A 20,914-nucleotide genomic window follows, 5' to 3' on the forward strand; every position below is an offset into this window, starting at 1 on the left:
ATAAACACGGAACAACAGAACAAATACATAGATCAGTCAACAAAATTAATAAAAACCTAAATGATAAAAGATTTCTCCGCTGCATTTCTCGATTTATCTCAAGCCTTCGACAAGGGGCGGACACTGGATTGCATGTTAAATTGAAATGAATTGATCTACATATATGACATTCGCCCTTGGTAGAACATGTCGTAGACGTATAGACGTTATGTCGTATAGACGATTCACATGGAAAAACATATAGTGACAAAACGCAAGCAGCTTGGGCTTAAAATAAATCAAATGTATTGGCTGACAGGGCCTGAATCTAAATCTAAATTCCCTTATCTTTGGATCTATGGTATTGAAGTGTGGGGCACTACTATCAATCTAACATAGATATCCTCCAGAGGCCCCAGAATAAAGTTTTTGGAGTCATCGTCGATGCCTCGTATTACGTCTCCAACAAACTAATTCACCGCGATATCCCCTTAGAACCAATAACGAGTGTAATTCTAAGTATTAGTGTAAAGTACTCTGAAAGACTGTTAGTGCATCCCAATGTACTCACGAAACGGTTAAATGTTCGCGATGACAGTGAAGTGCGTAGGCTCAAACATAAACTACTATACGAAATGATTAATAGACACAGAATAAGTTAGAGTAGTCCTTAGAATAAGTTAGGATATAGTTTAGAATAAGCTAGAATAGTATCTAGAATATGATTGAAATTATAAGTTTCTACAGCAGATCACTTACTGAAGCGATCTTCTACATGCCAGTAGAGTTATATTGTATAACGGAAATCATATTATATACTTATAATAATAGTTCTAAGAGAATAATAAAAGAAAGCCATGTTTTAGAGCAAAGTATTAGACAGATTGGATGACTAAAGCATTGATAATTACTCGAAGTGCTTTGTTTTGTTAGACAGGTATTGTACTTCGTTAATTAAAGTACACATCCTGAATGGAAGAAAATAAAAGAAAATACAAAATACTAATACATAATCGCTAATGTTTGAAGTTTCTATATTTTACAGATCTATATTACATTACTTAATTTGTGTAGTTTCCTTTAGTTGACCGTGAGATATTTATTTGTCCACCTAATATTTAATAAGAATCTCCGAAGAGACAAAAATAATTAGATAGTTTGAAAACGACTTTTTATGTAACGGATACTAAACTGTTAAACTATTATCTGCAATAAAATGACTTTTGAAGTCGGTAAAAGGCAATAAAAGCGACGTAGAAAAACTCACGACGCATTTAACACCTGTGATCGTTGACCAAACAAAAGGCGTTTAATTAAATGCCAAATAAACCACATATATCGCATAAATAAGATTATTTTATTGCCGAGCATGTCTACGAGTTTTCGCAATAAAACGGATATTATGCATTAGAGCCGATTGTACCGAATGTTGGTTTGTAAATCTCGATGAAGATGCTAATTATTCGCGAAAAAAAAGAACTAGTTTTATTCTCACAAATTGTTTCCTCGATCCGTTGACGATCGTAGAGATAAAGTTGTTGTTGTTATTTGACGCTATTAGAACAGTTTAATTTCGTTTTATCATCCTATTTATGTCGACCTGTGTGGCTTAAATTGACTCATAATGTAAATATGTTCTACATTGTTGTTTAAGGCAATATTTATCGAGTATAATAATAGCTGCTGTTGTATAAGGTAACTTATATGTTTGTTAAATAACTATTGTTATAACATTGTTTTTGCTTTTTGGTCACCGTAAGCAAGCGCGGTACCCATTCTCATATATTTATATTTTTTTGTCGATCAGATTTATATTTATTTTTAACCGACTTCGAAAAAGGAATACTACGCGTATTTTATATTCTACTATATAGATATAATTTAGCTTAATACCTGCCTAAACCTGTTTATCTATTTATAATGTTATTTTAACTACTACGAACTGATCACTAGGAAGTCGGTGCCGAGCCCAAAAAATACAAAAATAATAATATAATTTTGTGAAATATACAAAAAATTAAATTACCAAAAAAAGACATCTAAATTAATATAACTATTTGGGTTCGGCACCGACATCAATGTAGTCAATTGGTAGTAGTTAAAATAATATTGAAAATAAATAAATAGGGTTAGTTAGGCAATAAGCTAAATTTTGTGTATATAGTAAAATATAATATACGTGTAGTAGCTAGGTTAAATAAGGGTTTTGTTTACTTTTATTTAGTTATTACAAAGATTATTAAGTACATATTTTATTTTGAAATGTTTTTTTTTGTATTCAAAATCTAAGTTTGAATATTTTTTAATTTTTAGTGAGTTCCTTATTTATTTTTTGAAGTCGGTTCAATTTTTTGTTATTTTATAACACTAGAATTTTCTAAATATTTTATTAATATATTTTTATTATATAATATATGTATTGCTTTATTCTCTTCTTTTTCTTATATATTATATATTATATGTCTTATTCTTTATGTATATGCCTGAAAAATTGATTTTTGGTTTAGATTGGACTTCTATGAAATCTGTGGAGATTCTGTGGCGAATAAAACGTTATTTCAGTTAACACCTGAACCACCGTATGTCACGTCGAGTCTGCGCGGTAGATTCGTAGGACGAATCAAATGGATTAACAGCAAAATATTGCCTTTACAGAATAAGTAATTATAGAAATTTCCTTGAGAGTCCCATTTTGTGTTGTATTTGTAGCAGAGTCTGAATACTATCCAGAAAGCAGATAGGTTTGTCATCTAAGTGTCTTTTGTGGATTCGAAAGAAAAAATTAACATGATAATCGGTACACTGTTCACCATGTTAATACTTATGTAAATAAGCATTCATCACTGTATGTAAATGTCAAAATAAGATGGTTTCTATTTGATATATCAAAATCTTGTCAATATCAATCAATTTTAGGTTAGTAATTTGTGAAATTACGGAACGTATTTTATACATTTTGATAACTTAAAATAGATTTGCTGCTAATTGCTTCAACTATTGTAGTATCTACGTACTTTTGATACTTTAACGCACTGAGTCACATTAAGACCCATTTTAGATAGTAATATGACCCACTTATCGGATTCCAAAATATCAATTTAAATGCCATTTTAAAACTTAAAATGAGATTTCAAACTAAAATTGTTCGCATACATCAATAACATACTTATGTTATAATCTCTATCCCAGTTTTCTTAAGGCAAAATATCAAAAAAATATCTTCAAGTCTTATCTATCTTCAATTATTATCAAGGTTGCTTTTTATTTAAATATTTGACATTAAGATCTTTTATTTGTGAACATTTTGTATCATGTTAATAAGAGAGGTTTTAACAAAATGCCCTGTTTTTTAGTACTGTCTGCGTTAGATGTAGTTTTTTCGCTCTAATTAATGTACATTCAGAAATTGAAAGCAAAAATTGCTTCTTCATTGTTAAATGTTGAATTTTATTCTTAATAAGCATAAAAATGAATAATTGTATTCCAGGTTTTCTTGTTCATCAAGGTTCTAATTATTTATTCCCACTAGTGTCCAAGTATGCTTTAATCTTTCAATAATTTATGTGAGTTTGCTGTATTTACTTACAATCAATATCTATATAAATTGCAACAAAAATTTATTATAGGCAACTTAACACGATTTTCGCTTATTTGTCCAATTCTTAATGATGTTCCATCGGCAGAATTGAGAGTGACAGGAAATTATCTAAGATATAATCTCTTGAATACATAGACTACCGATAGCAACACCAGGTGAGTACAATATGGACGTTTAATGAAGATTTTTATCAATGAATGTCTATACATAAAGGAAGTATTTTTTGAATAAAACATTCTCAATTAGAATAAAGACCCCATCATATATGTTCGTGTTTTAACTAATACCTTAATACAGCAATATCACAGGAATTCCCATCTTGTTCGAAACCCACCGCGTACATCTGCAGAAGGAATTATAATTGACTGCAAACATTAATTTACATAACCTACGTAGGTGGACGAACTAAAACTTTATTTCTATTTTTCTCTCGTTTCTATATTTATTGTGTTGCGTGATATCAAATCAAACAATAAATTAATTCTCAATACGATCTAGTGGAATACAACTAAATATTTATCCGGTCCCCATTAAAATTGTTCCCGTAGCACCATAACAGTATTATATTTTATAACGTTAAAGTGTAAAATCAGTAATAAGAACTTACCGGAAATTTGTGTGTAGTCAAAAGTCATGCTACTCCCTGTAGAAAATGTTTCTGACTCGGTAGGTGGCGTTTTGGACAACCATATTTTAGTCCAAACATATTCGTATAAAATTGGTGGGTGATCGAATTCTTATTTAAATTTAGATACACTGTTCTGGGAATAATTTAAATCAAACGGGACTTTTTCATTGGTCAAATTGATTTTCTAGGAAACCTTAATATGATTACTTATTAAAAACAATCAATTTGTTACTAATTAGGCAGCTGAAATTATTCCGGGAATTCTACTCGAATTATATCGGGTTTTTATATTCAATAATATCCTTTCTTCCGACAAGCATTATTAATATTCGGAGAATCGTTTGATAACTCTATTAAGAATCCTTGAATAATGTGTGATTGTAATGTGGTAAGTGGCAGGTGTTAAGTGATATATTCACTTCACACCTGCAGATTACATTTTTATTTAATTAAGATAATTTTTTCTGAATGTGACGGTTACATTGTGTGATAGTATGCAAAAAAGGTGTCGATTAGTCATTAGGAGTTACTAGTTAATTAAGGAGACATTTAATTTATCATATTTTAGTGATTTAGTGTTGTTTATGCCAAACGTTAATATAAATAATGCTCTCGCTTTTCCAAGTCCATTAATGGTCTATCCTTGGTCACGTCATAACTTGAGAACCATACCGATTGTATTCATCTGTTTTTGTAGTTAAGAATAGATGTTTTGTTTGCTATTTGAAAATATTAATATATTCCACTATTTTATTATAGTAATGTATATTTATTAAGTTTATCTTTATTATTGGAAGTAATATTGAATATTGATAGTTTGTCTATAATTTAACTTTAATTATAGCTAATATATATATATATATATATATATATATATATATATATATATATATATATATATATATATATATATTCCAACTGTAGTATAAGCGGGACGGAGATGTACATATTCCTTCACATACTAACTTAAAAAAAAGGAAGAAAATAATTACTGAATACTGTTATAATTATACATAACATGCAATTTATAATTAAATTTTAAACAAAGTAGAATTACTTTTTTATTTAAATGTTCTGTGGATCTGTAAAAAGGGAATTTTTCTATGGAATGGAATAATACCCCACAAATGTTTTATTGTATTTTAATATGTTAATTGCTATTTTTAAATAATATACTATAATAAATATAGACAATACAATATACTATATAAAAATTAAACATATACATAATCATATAAAAAAGCTAATCCATGACATAATTAAAAATGATCTGAATGAAATGATATAATTGAACGGAGATATTTTTAACAAAAATCGAGAGAGTAATCGAAATATTATCTATTGTTGTCGTAAAAATAGTCAAAATATTTTACTATTTATCACTCCCAATTTTACCCTATTACATTAACAATCTTGAAAAATTATATATTGTTATTTACAAGCAATGTACCAAAAAAAAATCATAAAACTACATATAGTACATATAAATCAGTCGAATGAAACTAGTAGAACCAAAAATAGTAACTAAAAGTACACGACTGGAACAGTCGATAGTAAATAGTAACAAAATGAGTCGGACCGAAAATAGCGACTGAAAACAGTCGCTGGAAAAAAGTAGTAAAATCAGTCGAACAAAAAATACGACTGAAACAATCTATAGTAAAAAGTAGTTAATTACTAAACAGTCGATAGCCAATTTCAGTAGATAGTTCCCAACACTAGTTCATATCATAAATTTGTAAATAGTGCGTTAATTAATTTTTAAATTGTTTTCAATTAAAATAAGTATAGAAAATGAAAGATGAATTAAAAAAGAAGATTATTCCTGCTGTGTATTAGTTGGCGTGGAAAGTATCGCGGCCTATCGGTTCATCTTCTTCATCACATTGTCAAGTCGTATCACCGAGAGTGGTTCGCTGTCCTCGCCATTCCCATGGTCCGCGAAATTTAAGCCTTTTCGTGTTCCCTGTTCCAATTTGAATAGCCGACCAGTTCGGCTGACAGCCGAGTAAATCCTGAACACAATGGCCATATTTTTCGGTTAGCATACTCCCAAAATGTCGTTTTTTTCCGATTCAAAAGCCGTGGCACATGCATCCCTCCAAAATAATTGCCTCTTTCACGTAGCTCGCTCCTTTGTTTATTCTGTCACAATCACAAAACGCGACTCCTCTGCCTAAATGCTAATAAGGGCCTCAGAAATCCGAAACTATTTATTGCCGCTCTTATTATATTTAATTAGGGGGCCCTTTTCTGTCGTGGCTATTTGCAAATTTCTTGTATTTTTTTTCTGGCCTTTTGTCCTCGGGGCCGGCGCGTTTCCTTTACGCCCAATATCCGTGCCATCGAGCCGCCATTCTTTATTATTTCGACTCGTATTTTATTGGACGTTTAATACAATTCAAGTCAGGTTTCATCAAACGTCACGCCGAACCAAAAAAATAAAAGAAATCTCTTGATAAGTTGCTCCTTTAATTCGTTAAAATAAAATCATTTGTGATGTAATGATCTGCAGACTTCTGTGAGGAGATCGAACTTTCGAGTGGAAGAGAATTATCCGTATAAAACTATCTGGTGATCATTCAGATAGATGAGGCCAGAATAAATGTAGCCCATCGTTGGCAAACGTCAAATTTATTAAAAATTTCTAGCATAGCATTGATATTTTCAAAATTTTCCTATAGTTATTACATTGCTTTAATACTTAACATTCTTATATTTCTTGAACAAGAATAATGGTATTTTTCAGTTAACATTTCGAACCGATTTTAATTTAAAAAAATTAAATAATTTTAAAATTAAATTAATTAAAAAATTATAAATAGATATGGATGATATTCAGTGTTATGATGCTACGTTATGATGCTACAGATCTTAAGGCTTTAGCATTCTTCATGATATAGTTAAGAGATCCTTGAGAGTCAATGAAAAAAAGACCAAAGTAATGACAACTCACAGATTGCCTGTTGTTTTATATCTCAACTGGATCCAGTGCCAGTCCGAAGCTTGGTGAATATATATAATATGACTCCATGGAACATAGACTCTGTAGCCTGGTTAAATAGTGTTCTAAGTATAATGAAGATAGAAAAATTTTAATTAAGTAATAGAAAGTCATTTAACTATTACCATTATAAGCCTCTAAATATGTGTAATATATCAATACTGAATTATACGTTTCAGTAAATTTTATATCGAGAAATTCTCAAACATATAAATATGGTTTTTATCGAAGCAACTGGTCACCTGATGTTTAAATTTTAATACCAGAACCGTCCCGACTGATAATGAGCGCGATACATAAAATTAAATACGCCAAATACGAAACACTGCGTTGTATAAACACTTAAATATTTTAAGATTACCGAAACGTAAAACCTAAGAGTGTACCTCCATTAATCTAGACATAAACAAATGTTCCGTGATAAATAACCATTTACTAAATCTATTAAACAATTAAGAAGTTAACGACTGCTCGTTTTTTACGGCTCATCAAGGAATATTTCGCCAAAGTTTACGAAATTAAGATATTACATCGAGTGGAGGGTTATTCTTCAGAAAATGTCATTAAATATACAATTATTGTTATATATCACACTTTCCGTCATCTAGAACATGACATCATCTTTATTTATTTTCTTTATACCTGTAAATGAATAATTTTACGTTCTATTTTTAGTTAGGCCTGAGTTTGACTGCATCACAAAACATTGAAATATATAACGTTAACTTATTATTTTGCTTACATTTATTTACATAAAAAGATTACAAATTTATTTCTTTCGGTTTGAATTATAAGTGCCATAAAATATAGTGTGTAGCGTTTGTGAAGTGAACGAAGTTAGAACCGACCACAAAACATAAAGACTCAATTTAAATCTTTTAATGTTTATGTCAATGTTTTAATATTACAATGTTTTGTGGTTCTAACAGAATGCATCGTTTTCCTAAGAGTTCTGCTTTAAGCTAGAAATGACTTGATAAGGTAAACAATGACAAACTTAAGGTCCTCCCTCAACAGTATTTATATATGTATTTAAGGATTTGCTCTTTGTATTGTAGACCAGAATATTATAGACCCAAATGTGGTAGACCACTGCTTAACAAAGATGCAGTTTCCAGTTGCAATTTAAATAGCCTAAAAAGTAAGTATAATTTTTTTCGGAACAGATACTCGATACAAAAATTATATGTGTCTATATAGATCATATAGAAATAGAGGAACATGTACCCTCAACTTTGAGCAGTCAGGGGCCAAACCATCTGCAGGCCAGCGAGACCATTACAGCAGGGTAATTTGGATTTTTTTTTGGAAATATTAAAAGCTACAAGATTAGAGAAGTTTCCCCGACACCTGACCATTTGGTCTCGGCACTCAAAAACCTCATTATCAACAATTTTTTGTCTCAAAGATCACCAGGAACCAACTGTGAAGAGGATGTGTCAGTAGGAGGTATGGATAATTTACGAATTTTTTTTACAAGCGAAGTGGTAAGTGCCAACCAATCTACAACAGCCTTCTCATTATCGTCCATGCCTTCCATAACAGTTCCTACACATATAAAAAAATAAAATAGAAAGGAATATTAGAACATATATATCCGAAAGTTTCCTTGCAAGAAAGTTATTAAAGGTAATTAAATGTGAATGTTGTAGGGCAAAAACTTGGTATCGGAAAGGCGATACAGCTACAGAAGTTATTAAAGCTCGCCAGCATGACAAATGTTGTCTCACGGTACCAAAAACTTCTTTCAATTCATATGTAGTTGAAGCTATCTTTAGCATTTTTTATGTATTATCCAAAGTATGCGCCAAAGCAAATTTGAAGGATATTCCTGATAAAATGTTACGACAGCAAATGCCATTCTTTTTAAAGCTATTACTTGTGTTCAACATCCAGAAGAGGGAGATCTAATAAGAAAAATAATAATTAGGTGTTGCTTGTTCTGATGGATGAAAAAAGTAAGCAGGATTGCAAAGGGAAAAAAATTAAAATGTTTGCATGGCTACATATCTTTTCGATGGTGTCCAATTAAGCACATATAAAAAACACTTAAAAAAGAAGAAAAAGAGGTTTCGTAATCAAAATTGTAACATGTAACTACTATCCTGGACTTATTTTATAGGTTTTTATGTTGTAATATTTACGACAATAATTTATGTATAATTAGAAAATAAGTTATTAGTAGTCATATTACATTTATGGATTCACAAAATATTTAACTTTAAGCTTATGTTTTTTAAATTATTTAATTTTAAACATATTTTACCTAGCATTTAAATAATATATTTTATTAAAATTGTATTTTTTAATTTCCCCTTGTAACATTAATAAGTCTGGTAAGTAATAAGTAATATCCCTGGTGGCGTAGCAGAGAATAATTTGGTCACAATTTTATACACGGGAGATCGCAGTAGATTTCCGATTATTTCTATTACCCGGCATGACATGATCATTCATTGTCAGATCTTCCAATTTTTCTAAAGAACCTAAACGATGATTTTCGAAAAAAAAAATGCAAAATAGATTATTTAAGACATCTTTTAATTGAAAATTGTTCAGTATTCTTTAGAATATAGAGTCATATTGGTTCTCGTATAATTCCCCACAATAAAAATCGCGTTTTTAAGTAATATATTGACTATTTTTATTGTGTAATAAAACTTGTTGTTGTGTATAAAATATTATTTCCTAACGATGTGGAGTAATACACGTTAAACCGTGCACAAAGAACTTTTCGAATAGTTAAAAAACACACGAAAATCGTCTATGCAAAAAAATTTTAATTGGTAATAAAAAATATCAACTGTATAAATGTTCGACGCCTACACCATCGAAAGATAGCGAGCACTGTATCATTTTTTTGAATCGCCCACAAGTCCCGAGGTGTTAAATATTTTATTCCTCTTTTTGGCGTCTCCTCTGACGGGTAATATAATGCAAATCAAAAGCTTTTAAGATTTTTTCGGTGCCACCGATTGTCCGGGGCTTCTGGAATTATAAAATTCGGGAATGACGCGTTTTATAACGTCGCTTCACTGTTATAACGTTTTATTTCCCGGCGATAGCGTGACGGGAGATACGGGAGGAATGCGGCAGGTCGATGCCTCCCATCGAATTATCCTGTTCCTAGTTTTTGTGTGTGTTCTAAATGTATCATTATGAGAAACGCGCGGGGATATCTCGTGTGTAATCGACGCCGTTATTCATCGCATGTCAATAATTAAGTTTTTTTTTTCGGTGTGGAATTTTACTAATTGAGACTTTCGGAAATCTGGGAACTGATTTTATTATAATTAATCATTTTTGGGGTTATGATTTAGCATGTGTCATTAATATTACCTATCACTGTCTAAATATGTATTAACATATAGCCACTTTAAATTATCATAAATAACCGCGCTATTCTGGAAAATATTTGAAATTGGTGTCGGATATTATATAAGGTCTCCCGTAAAATTTTTAATTTATGATTTTTTATTATTATATGATTATTACATTGTTACTAGTCGTTTCCAACTAACGTACAATTTGTCTTTATGATAACTTAACTCTAGCTATATAACTGGGAGGACCCATCGGCCCTATCTCAGTCTCTGGCGAAATAATGTTTATACATGTCACTGCTGTATTTTGTATTAAATGCACCTCACTATTCGACAGAACATGAGATCAGATGGTTTGATTCTTTTCAGTCTGTGTCCTGCTCTGGTGGTATCCAAAAGTTGCAATACTTCAATATTCTCATGAGAATAGGTCTTTCCTCATGTCCCCTTGTAATTCTTTTGATTTCTTGACTGACTGTGGGTATCTGAAGGTCTCAATGTAGGTAATCAGTCCTATAGTATTTCGGTGTGCCCACAATACTTCTCAGGACATTGTTCTAAAAAATTTGTCTCTTGTTTATGTTACTCTGTGCAGGACATCACCATAATTGAACTCGGTGAGTCCATATAGGTTTCAGTATTTGCTTATATAATAGCCATTATACTGATATTTGTGATTTTATTCCAATTACTCAGTACATTTTCATAAATTTCAATTCCAGTTCTTTTCTTTTCTTGTTTCAAAATTCATTCCAAGCTTGTGTCCATTTATTTATATTGTCACTTGCCCGTTCTAATTTTCGTAAAACATTTTCACTATTGTCTCCGACGGATATAATCGCAATATCATCAGCAAATGTTGCCATCGTAATATGCTTCATTTGAGTTATATCACAAGTGTAAAGTAGATAAAGCATTGGCCCCAGTACCCCTCCTTGTGGTACACCTGCTTTAGCTTCTTTTATTGTAGAGCAATCTTCTTGTTTGATTCTAATCATTCTGGTTATAATGTACGATTTTAATAGTTCGGTGTGCTGTTTTGGTAACATTTTCTGTAATTTATCAACAAGGCCTTCAGGCGAAACCTTATCGAAGGCTTGTGCTACATCTAAGAATATGGCTGAGCATACTTTTTTACATCTGTAGGATTTTTCAATAACATCTGTTATTCTGTGGACCTGGTCAATTATTGAATACTTGTTAATAAACTCAAACTGGTGTGTTGGTATTAGGTTTTTACACTCTATGATCGGTTTTATTCTTTTAAACAGGAGTTTTTCAAAAACTTTAGATATTACTGGCAGCAGTGATGTAGGTCTATAGGCTTTTATTTCGTTACAATTTATGATGATAATTTATAGTAATACTTTTTTAATGATAATTAAAATTTTCTGCTAACTAACTAATACGTTTTCCTATATTTCAACTCCAGGTTTTTCGGTTACTTTCCTATAAGTTTTATCCAGCAAGTTTTGTATTAATATTTATTCAGAGAAATTTGGCGATATTTCTATATGGAATGATAATATTATTTATTGTTATTTGTGCTTGTGTGTCTTGATTATACGTGAAGTATATATGCAGATATTCATTTTCGTTAATGTTTATTTCCCAGGTTTGGGTCCAATCATTTATATTGTGACTTGCCTTTTATAATTATTATGTGGTTTAGTCGTTATTGTCTCCGACCGCAAGAATCGCAGAGTCATCAGCAAATGTACCCAGAGTGATATTTTCCATTTGTAAATAATTGGCCCTAATACACTACCTTGTCGTACACCTGTTTTAGCCTCTTTCATTTTAGAATAACTTTCCGTTTTTTGGTATTAAACATTTATATGGAAGACTTGTATCTAAGAATACAGCTGAAGAAACCTTTTCAGCTTCACAGGCTTTTTCAATTACATCTGCTACTTTACTTAACTTGATAATTTTGTGGTAGTTTCAGCCATCATCCAAAATTTATTGATCAAGTTGATGTATAAGACGATACTATATGATGATCATAATAACATGTAACTGTGTATTATATCTAATATTATATATTTATGCAAGATATATTTAACTAATATTTACCAGTATCAATATGTGCTGGATACCAAATCATCATGATAATATTGATGATGATTGAGATTTCGTCTTGTGTAGATACTCGAAACATTTTCATAAACTTTTGATAATGATTTAAATTTGCTAAGTAATATTATATGGATTCTGTAAAGTGTTTCCATAAAAATGCCTGTTTTCATTTCTACACTAATTGAACTCTAATAAACTTGAATATGAATCCATGTAACCATCCTGCAAATTTGTTGGCAAACATGCATGTATAAGTCTATAAATATCCATCGTCGCTATATTATTCAGACACATAAATAATTATATGCAATAATGTCTTAAAAGAAAAGGGTAATTTTTATAAAACATATATTTAGTAAAATAAAAATGATATGAAAACACTAGTAATTCAAAACAATGATAACAAATTTAAAAATAATTAAGTATTACAAGGTTACCTACTTATGCGGTTATCCTCATCTCCATTTAATGTAACGTGTAAATTAATAAGATGGGATACATTGGGTTTCAGGTCATACTTATTTTAATGTTAGCTCTAGGCAATATATTTAAAATATTTTTATAAACAGATGTAGGCACAAGTCTGTAATTCTCTAGGTGTTATTTAGTCATGAATAGGATTAAATATGAAGCTTGTTACTTATGCGATCATTGGTGTCTCCGAGACTATAATATCTTCAATAAACATAGTCATAATTAATTAAACGCTGAGCAATCACAACTCTGAATCGTATTTTGTTGACCAAGAGTAATAATGATGTATGTTTATAACATTTAATGAAAACTGTCACGTCGTATAGGACATTATCAAGGACACCATGAGAAGACTGCCGGAAAATTAATGTATAATTTCATATAATATTCATGAATTAAAGTCCTTAAAGCTTTAATCAACTAAATTCACTGTTCCTATTGAATGAGGAGTTACCTATTTCTGCGATCGTTGATGTTTCCGATTAATATCCGCCAATAAATTAATTATGGTTTATTTTTACACTGAACTACAGACGTTACATTTTTTAATCATAATAATAAATTTTAAAAGAGGGTCGTACCATTGTTTAATAGCTGTCCCATACGCTTATGACGGTAATAATTTATTTTAATCCACCGTAAAGACTATTACATTATAAGGAACGTTATAAAGGACCCTACGAAGAAATTATACAGAAATTAATTTCAAGCTATAGTTTCATGCGATACTTATGGATTAAAGTACTAAATCTCCATCTCGATTACGACCTTACGCTTGGGACCTCGGTAGTTAATTAGCTATTAATGTTTTCTCAAAGAGATTTTTCAGAAAGCCGAAATACCTCTAAGAAGCAATTAGGTTGACTTATTAAAAATTTATTTCGCAAAGTCTCATTGAACGGTCGCATTCTTCAACCTGGTACGGCTGAGGATTTTGCATCGGAAACGATGAGGAAAAAATAAAACGCCGGAGAAATTTGTCTCCTACTGAGCGAAGGAGACAAAGAGGTGATATTAATAATGTGGTGGAACGGCAAAGGATGCGAAGAGATAAAGGGTTCCATGCTGGTTGTGGTACTCAATGTGTGAACTTTTACTTTGGCCAGGACTACTTATACTCGATGGTTAATGGTTTTTTTAAATTTATATTTTATTCGGCTTAGTTGGGTTGCTAATGGAAAAGTTCACGCTTTAAAAATGGACGACGCACTGGAGCAATTGAACGTTAAATGATATTTAATGCCTCGGGATATTTATTCAACTCAGTCAATAAGATTCCAATTTAAATAAAAACATTTCTAGAAACTTCATAACATAAAAACATAAAAACTTCTATATAAAACTGAAGACGATATACTTTATAGAGGTGTAAAATAAGGGGGATTTGTTCTTCTCATATTATCCTAGTTAAAAAGAGATAGAATGATGTCGGACGCTGTAAGATAATAATATACCCTCATTGTTGTTAAACCCCTTTTGAAAGGTAAGTCCTGATACTATTTGTATTCACTAAAGAGGAAGTATGCACATACGAAACAGTGGAAGAATCAAGAGAGCCTTAATTACCACTATTCGTAATTAAACTTATGAAATGTATAAATACATTGAATTTTTTTTTCGACTTAAATATAATGTCATAAAATTATTTCAGAGAAAACTGTTAGATGGGGAGTATTCTTAGAAATCTTAGGAATATGCAGCTGATTTAGAAACGCATATCATTCCTTCATACCCTGTTAAAACACGGGTTTTAAAATAGTATTAAAGATAACCCAGGAAATGGACTAATGGAACTTCCAGACGTTGCCTTTAAAATAATACAATTTATAAAACATATAATAAAATTAAGGAAGATTTTTCATTTATGCTTCTGTATGTAGACGAAATATGGGTCATATGAAACATCGGGCTGCTCATAAACAAGATGCTAATAAAAAGAGTGTAAAGAAAATAGTAGTTAAAGAGAAAATGGTAAATGGATAATGCACCACAAAATAGCATCTTTGTGGAAATGATCTCAATAGGTGTATCGACAAAGCATGTAACTAAGGAATGGCTTGCGAAACATGTATAAAGTTTTGAAGAAACTATGTTGAAGAGTAAACTATTCATAAAAAGGGTAGATCGTAACGAGCAATAAGACGTATTACTAAAAAGTATACTATTATAAAAGAATTTTATTTGTAGGTTAAATTAGAATAAGAAAGGACTGTAATGTATTTCATGAATAACAAAAATGGAGATAAACTGAATGGATATGTAAGAGAAAGTGAGAAGTTACACTAAAATATTAATAGCAATAGAAATAAGACTTACCATTATCTATTACTGTTGCTTTAACATGTCCCACGACATGGTCCTTCTTCACGTTCTCCAGAACCGAGAACTTGTATCTGGTGGGTTCGAAGATCGGCGGTTTCTGAGTGGAATCAATGACACTGATGAACACTTCGGCGTCTTTCAAGGATTTCAAATTCGCTCCATCCGTAGCGCTGATGTTCAGCCGATGGTAGGGCTGGTTCCTTGTCGATAACTGATGAGGTCTGTTGACGAATATCTCCCCAGTGTTCCTGTCTATCCGGAATAAGCCATTTTCATTCCCCGCTACTATTCGGTAGGTGACAGTTCCGAATTTTCCTGAGTCTGCATCAGTAGCTGACACGACCACCACGGGAGTGGTAGCTGATGATGATGCGCCACCATCTCGAAGAGAAACATTGTATTCCGGCGGATAGAATACCGGGCGGTTATCGTTGACGTCTGTCACTTGTATTTTCACCATTGCTGTGGTGCTGAGGCCTCCTGTAAAGAAAAGTATACTAAATTAGATATAAGGTCATTAACATTATTTTAGAAAATTGTATAGTTTTTTTAGATTTTTTAATCTTGAGTATGTTAATATTAAATATGTAACTTCAGTTATCTTCACTTTTTTATAAGGATTTTAAATTTGTTCTCTAAATTTGTTATAAAAATGACACAAAATTTTATCTATCTTTAATTACTATTTTAATTTGTAAGGGACATTTGGATTTCACAACAGAGAACATTATATTTTATAAATCATTATTATTTTTTAAATTCAAACAATAGGTGAGTATTAACTAGTACATATTAATTAATTTTAATAAAAATTTCTATAGGATTCTCAGTATTTTTTCCTAAGGCCAAACTGATAAATTATTTAAAATTTATTAAAAATTTGTTCTGGTTCAGATTAATGAAAATTCTATGACCAATACGAATATATTTTGATACTAAATATGATGTCAATAATTCTCATTCAGTTTTCTTTAATTTATTGCAAGTATTTTAAATACATTATTTCATTTTGCCATAAATATGACCCGACATTGTCTTATTTCTTTAATTACTATTCAAATGTTTAAGCACTATTACAAGATTACGGGATAGAAAATTGCGAAAGTGTTTTGCGATTAACCCTGTTTTTTACAAAACCCACTATTCATCAGTATGGATATTCATGAAATAACACTTAGAATTTCACATGTTCAGCTATATTCTCAGATGTAATACAAGTCTTCGATAAGGTATGGCATGACGGCTTTGTTCATAAGCTACAGACGTTGATTACTTACATTTTTCTTTATTAACCTCCAAGAACGTCAATAATCTATCCATGAGCAATAAGTACTATTATATGATTTCAGTTATATAATATAACTATCCTGACATGTAGGAGGCTATTTCAGTAAGTAATGTCATTCCAGTATAAGATGTAAGTGATCTACTATACTTACAGACAGAATGTTTAGAGTCAAATAAGAGGAAACCTACTTTATAATAAATGAGGCTAAAGCAGGTGTAGTAAAAGGAAGAGCACTGAGACCAATTCTTTAGCTACACATGTAATATTACACAAATGGAAAATATCATGATGATTACATTTTCTGATGATACTGTGGTTCTCGCTGTCGGAGATAAAAGCGAAGAAGTCACACAAAAATTACAACAGGTAAGTGACAATAAAAATAATTTGAGTGAAACCTGGAAAATAAAAATTAACGAAACTAAATCTGTGCATGTGTATTTCACAAAAGTGTATTTCGCACAAATACCAATAGCAACAAATAATACTATCATTCTACATAACAATAACTCTAAGTATCTCTAAACAAATCTTGATGCAAAAAATCTCTGGAGGGAACATGTAAAAAAGATAAGAAAAGGATTGGAGATAATATATAGGAAAATATATTAGTTAATTGTAAGTAAATCACAATTATATATGTACACAATGAATTGTTGTCACATTAGAAAGTATTAAAACCTATATCCGCGAAGATCAATACAATAAAAGTTGTCCAGAACAAAGCTCGTTGAATATTGTAGGACTCAAAATATCAGGAAGTGACATAGAGACATGAGGACAGGGTACATTCTTATGTCAATATCAGAGTAATACAACTCTTGGATCACACCAGAAGAGGACACAGACTCAAAAGAATCAAACCATTTGATCTTGTGTAGTGTAGTGAAGTGGATTTAATAGAGAAACAGCTTCTTTCTGTTGTTGTATATGTTATATATATATATATATATATATATATATATATATATATATATATATATATATATATATATATATATACCTAGATTTTAGGTATTGTAATAAGGAAGGGTAGGTTGGTCGGAAACTACTAGTAACAATTTAATAATTAATAATTATAAAAAAGATTTCTGACGTCTGAGATAAATCAATAAAATCAAACTTTATGTAAATTCTAACTATTATAATAATTAACTAGTGCAGACTAATAAATATTTTATAGTTAAACAGTATTATTAATAGAGAAATTTGAAATATATAGTCACAGTATCCCAACAAAAGTACTAATGCATTCATCGGAAAGCGCTCTCGAATATTCCAACTATTTCCCTGTACACTTAGCCTGGTGTAACTTATTTATGTGAATATATAAATCGACAAATAAAAGATGCAACAAAAATCATGCAATGCAATGTTTTAAACACATGGATACAGACCGTAAGTCTTAAGAACATCTCTGAAGTGAAACACTAAGTGCACGTTTTCGTGAGCGCCGATTTAAAGGAATGACATCGTGATTTCAGCTTTGTTTTGTTTCTTCCGCACTTATATAATAGGAACTATATCTCGAATAGATATTTACATTTCAGTTCGCGTACGTTTTCTCTCTCCGTCTGTCGTTCGGTACAAGACACCTAATTAAAATCACTTTCTTTATCATTCTGATATATTATAGAAGTACAGATGAATCAAGAAAATGCCGTATAAGTGGTTGCCTATTTCAGGGATTAATTTATCACGATTCGTCAACAAACTATGGCGATTCAATATTAGTTCAGCACAAAGAAATACTTTTAATGAAAAAATTGAATTGACACTTAAAGAGAAATAAGAAACAGACTAAAAAGTAAAAAATAATCAAGGCCGGTTTGGTGGCGCAGTGGTAAAGGCGATGGGACGATCCTCCTACTGTTGGGATGGCCGCGGGTTCGAATCCTGCTGGGGCATGGTCGTAAATTTATGTTTGTGATTGCTTAAAATTTCTGAATGTTCTAGGCAAGAATGTAAAATCCGACAAGAAAAATGATCCCAGTCACGCCAGTAACCAGGCTGGGTAAGACCGGATTTCTTCTGGGATGATTTCTAAAGTTGGTCACTCGCTAGTGGGTAGGCTTAATGCTGAGGGCCGTGGTTCGGAGCCCACGAATTAAAGTATATATTTAAAAAAATCAAACTTAGATTTTCAACACCAAAAAAAGACGTTTTTAAATGAAATATGTGCATAATCATAGTTGCAATAACTAAGTAGAAATAAAAGTAATAAAAATATCTACTACACGTATTTTATATTCCACTATATACACACAATTTAGCTTAATACCTACATAAACCTATTTATCTATTTACTATAGTTGGTAATAGATACAATTAGGTATAGTTTTAGTTATTGAATAATTGAATAATAATATGTTATAATTAGGTTTAGGTATTGACTTAGTCCCAATGGGGCCACCTCGGAAAAACACTCTTTAGTTTTGACGGTGAAATCGGTGAACATACATTAATAAATATATATATATATATATATATATATATATATATATATATATATATATATATATATATATATATATATATATTACAGCTGTACATAGAACCTCCTCCTTTTTTGAGGTCGTTTATAAAAGTAGAATGTTATTGTAAATGATTGACGTTTAATTTAATATACTGGATGAAAAAATGTAGTTGCTAATATGAGAACGTATTAAAAATAAATTGAAAACTATATACTTACAAAGCTGTTGTTATATATAATGTATATAAAAAATGCAAGAAAATAGTCCTAATTAAAGTAGAAAAAATATGTATTGGAGGATAATCTAAATTATCCGTACATAATAAGGAGCTGCTGGACAAGCAAATACTAAACTCTCTATGGACCTATGGAATTCACTTATATAATTATGTTCTGCCAGAAGAAATATCATATATAAAAAGAAGAAATATATTATTAGAGACTAAAGAAGGGTTTTCTTTGATTTTACCTATTTCTCAGTCATTGTAGAAACAAGCTATAAATTACCTGGCAACGGTTAATAATAATATATTAATGAATTAAAAAATATATATATTAAAGGGCAAAAAAATGTATGTGTTACCTTAGAAAAGAAGTTCAAATGGACTTGCTTGGGTCTGGTTTAAACTGTCGTATATTTAAAATTCGAAGCAATTTAACGTAACCTTATATTGGCTATATATCAACATCATCGTGTATAGAAACAGAAAAATAACATATCCTCGTACAACAAAGGGTAAAATATGCCTAGAGTGCGAAACATGCTCAATAAATCTTTCTATAGTTATTTGAATATCAAGTATATACGTAAATACTCCATGAAGATAATAAAATACCCGACAAATTTTCATAAAGAAATGTAAAGCTATATTCATTGTGATCTTCTAACGCTTTATTGCAAAATAATGGTTTTAAAGCCACAGTTCAGCAACAATCAGATATTTAACAATTTTTGTTAAAAATTATGTTTAAAGTAATTTAAACCTTTTCTCTCTTTGCGTAGAAGCGATTCAGATTATTGATAAAAAAATCTCTCTAATTTTTTGGCGAAAGAAACACTCACATATTTATCTATATTAGATCTATTTTCTTGATATGTTGTTTGTTTGTAGTTCCACTTTCTTTGTACTATTAAAATCTTTGAAATATAATAGTGAAATCACACTACCTGACTCGTACTATTAATGATATATGCTAGAATAGCATATATCATTAATTTTGTAGCGATCTTGAGGCATGTCGAATTTTACATCATGTAATAACTGTCAACAAAATACCCAGAAATATGATCCCAGATGTTGAACACGGTCGGGGTGCCAGCAGCAACAACTAGAACACGATAGCGAATAGCTGGCAACCCCGAGACGTTTATCTGGGATGTTATTGAAGGGTATTTCCATCGTTCAGTAACCGACCATCGTTTGGTTTAGACGTTCCACCATCGACTGCCCAAGCCTCATCTCCAGGTAACACCGTTGCCATCCGTTTTATCTATTTTGTATTTTCTACATTTTTTATATTGCCAATAAATAACGGTCACATAATGTGAAAACTGCTGTTTCATTTCGCTTTACCTCCATTCACTGAGCCATATCAATTTACCCTAAAATTTCTTCTAAAAATATTTTTGATTTCAGTTCAAGTTAAATTGACACGCTCGTTTTTATACGAGGTTTATCTATTGGTATACTCCTGTCTCTTCTGCGGTGTTGCATTTCTGCTGCTTGTATCTTACTATTAGTA

The 20,914-nt window shown here is 30.8% G+C and overlaps 1 protein-coding gene and 1 long non-coding RNA gene across 2 annotated transcripts in view; one reads left to right on the top strand and one right to left on the bottom strand.

Annotated features, from left to right (window-relative positions):
• Positions 1-20,914, bottom strand: part of ds (dachsous cadherin-related 1) — a 555,958-nt gene that overhangs the window by 41,472 nt on the left and 493,572 nt on the right. The window contains exon 4 of the mRNA XM_076398269.1: positions 15,402-15,887. Within this exon, the coding sequence (XP_076254384.1) occupies positions 15,402-15,887 (486 nt within the window). The remainder of the gene's footprint in view (positions 1-15,401; positions 15,888-20,914) is intronic.
• LOC143192752 (uncharacterized) lies at positions 8,224-8,650 on the top strand. Its single transcript, XR_013004873.1, has 2 exons — positions 8,224-8,350; positions 8,410-8,650. It is a non-coding gene; the product is annotated as an uncharacterized LOC143192752 (long non-coding RNA).

This window comes from Rhynchophorus ferrugineus, unplaced genomic scaffold, assembly GCF_030347505.1.
Source record: "Rhynchophorus ferrugineus isolate W39M unplaced genomic scaffold, kcgeb_rfMv2 rfM3, whole genome shotgun sequence".
In the NCBI taxonomy this organism is placed as follows: Eukaryota; Metazoa; Arthropoda; class Insecta; order Coleoptera; family Curculionidae; genus Rhynchophorus; species Rhynchophorus ferrugineus.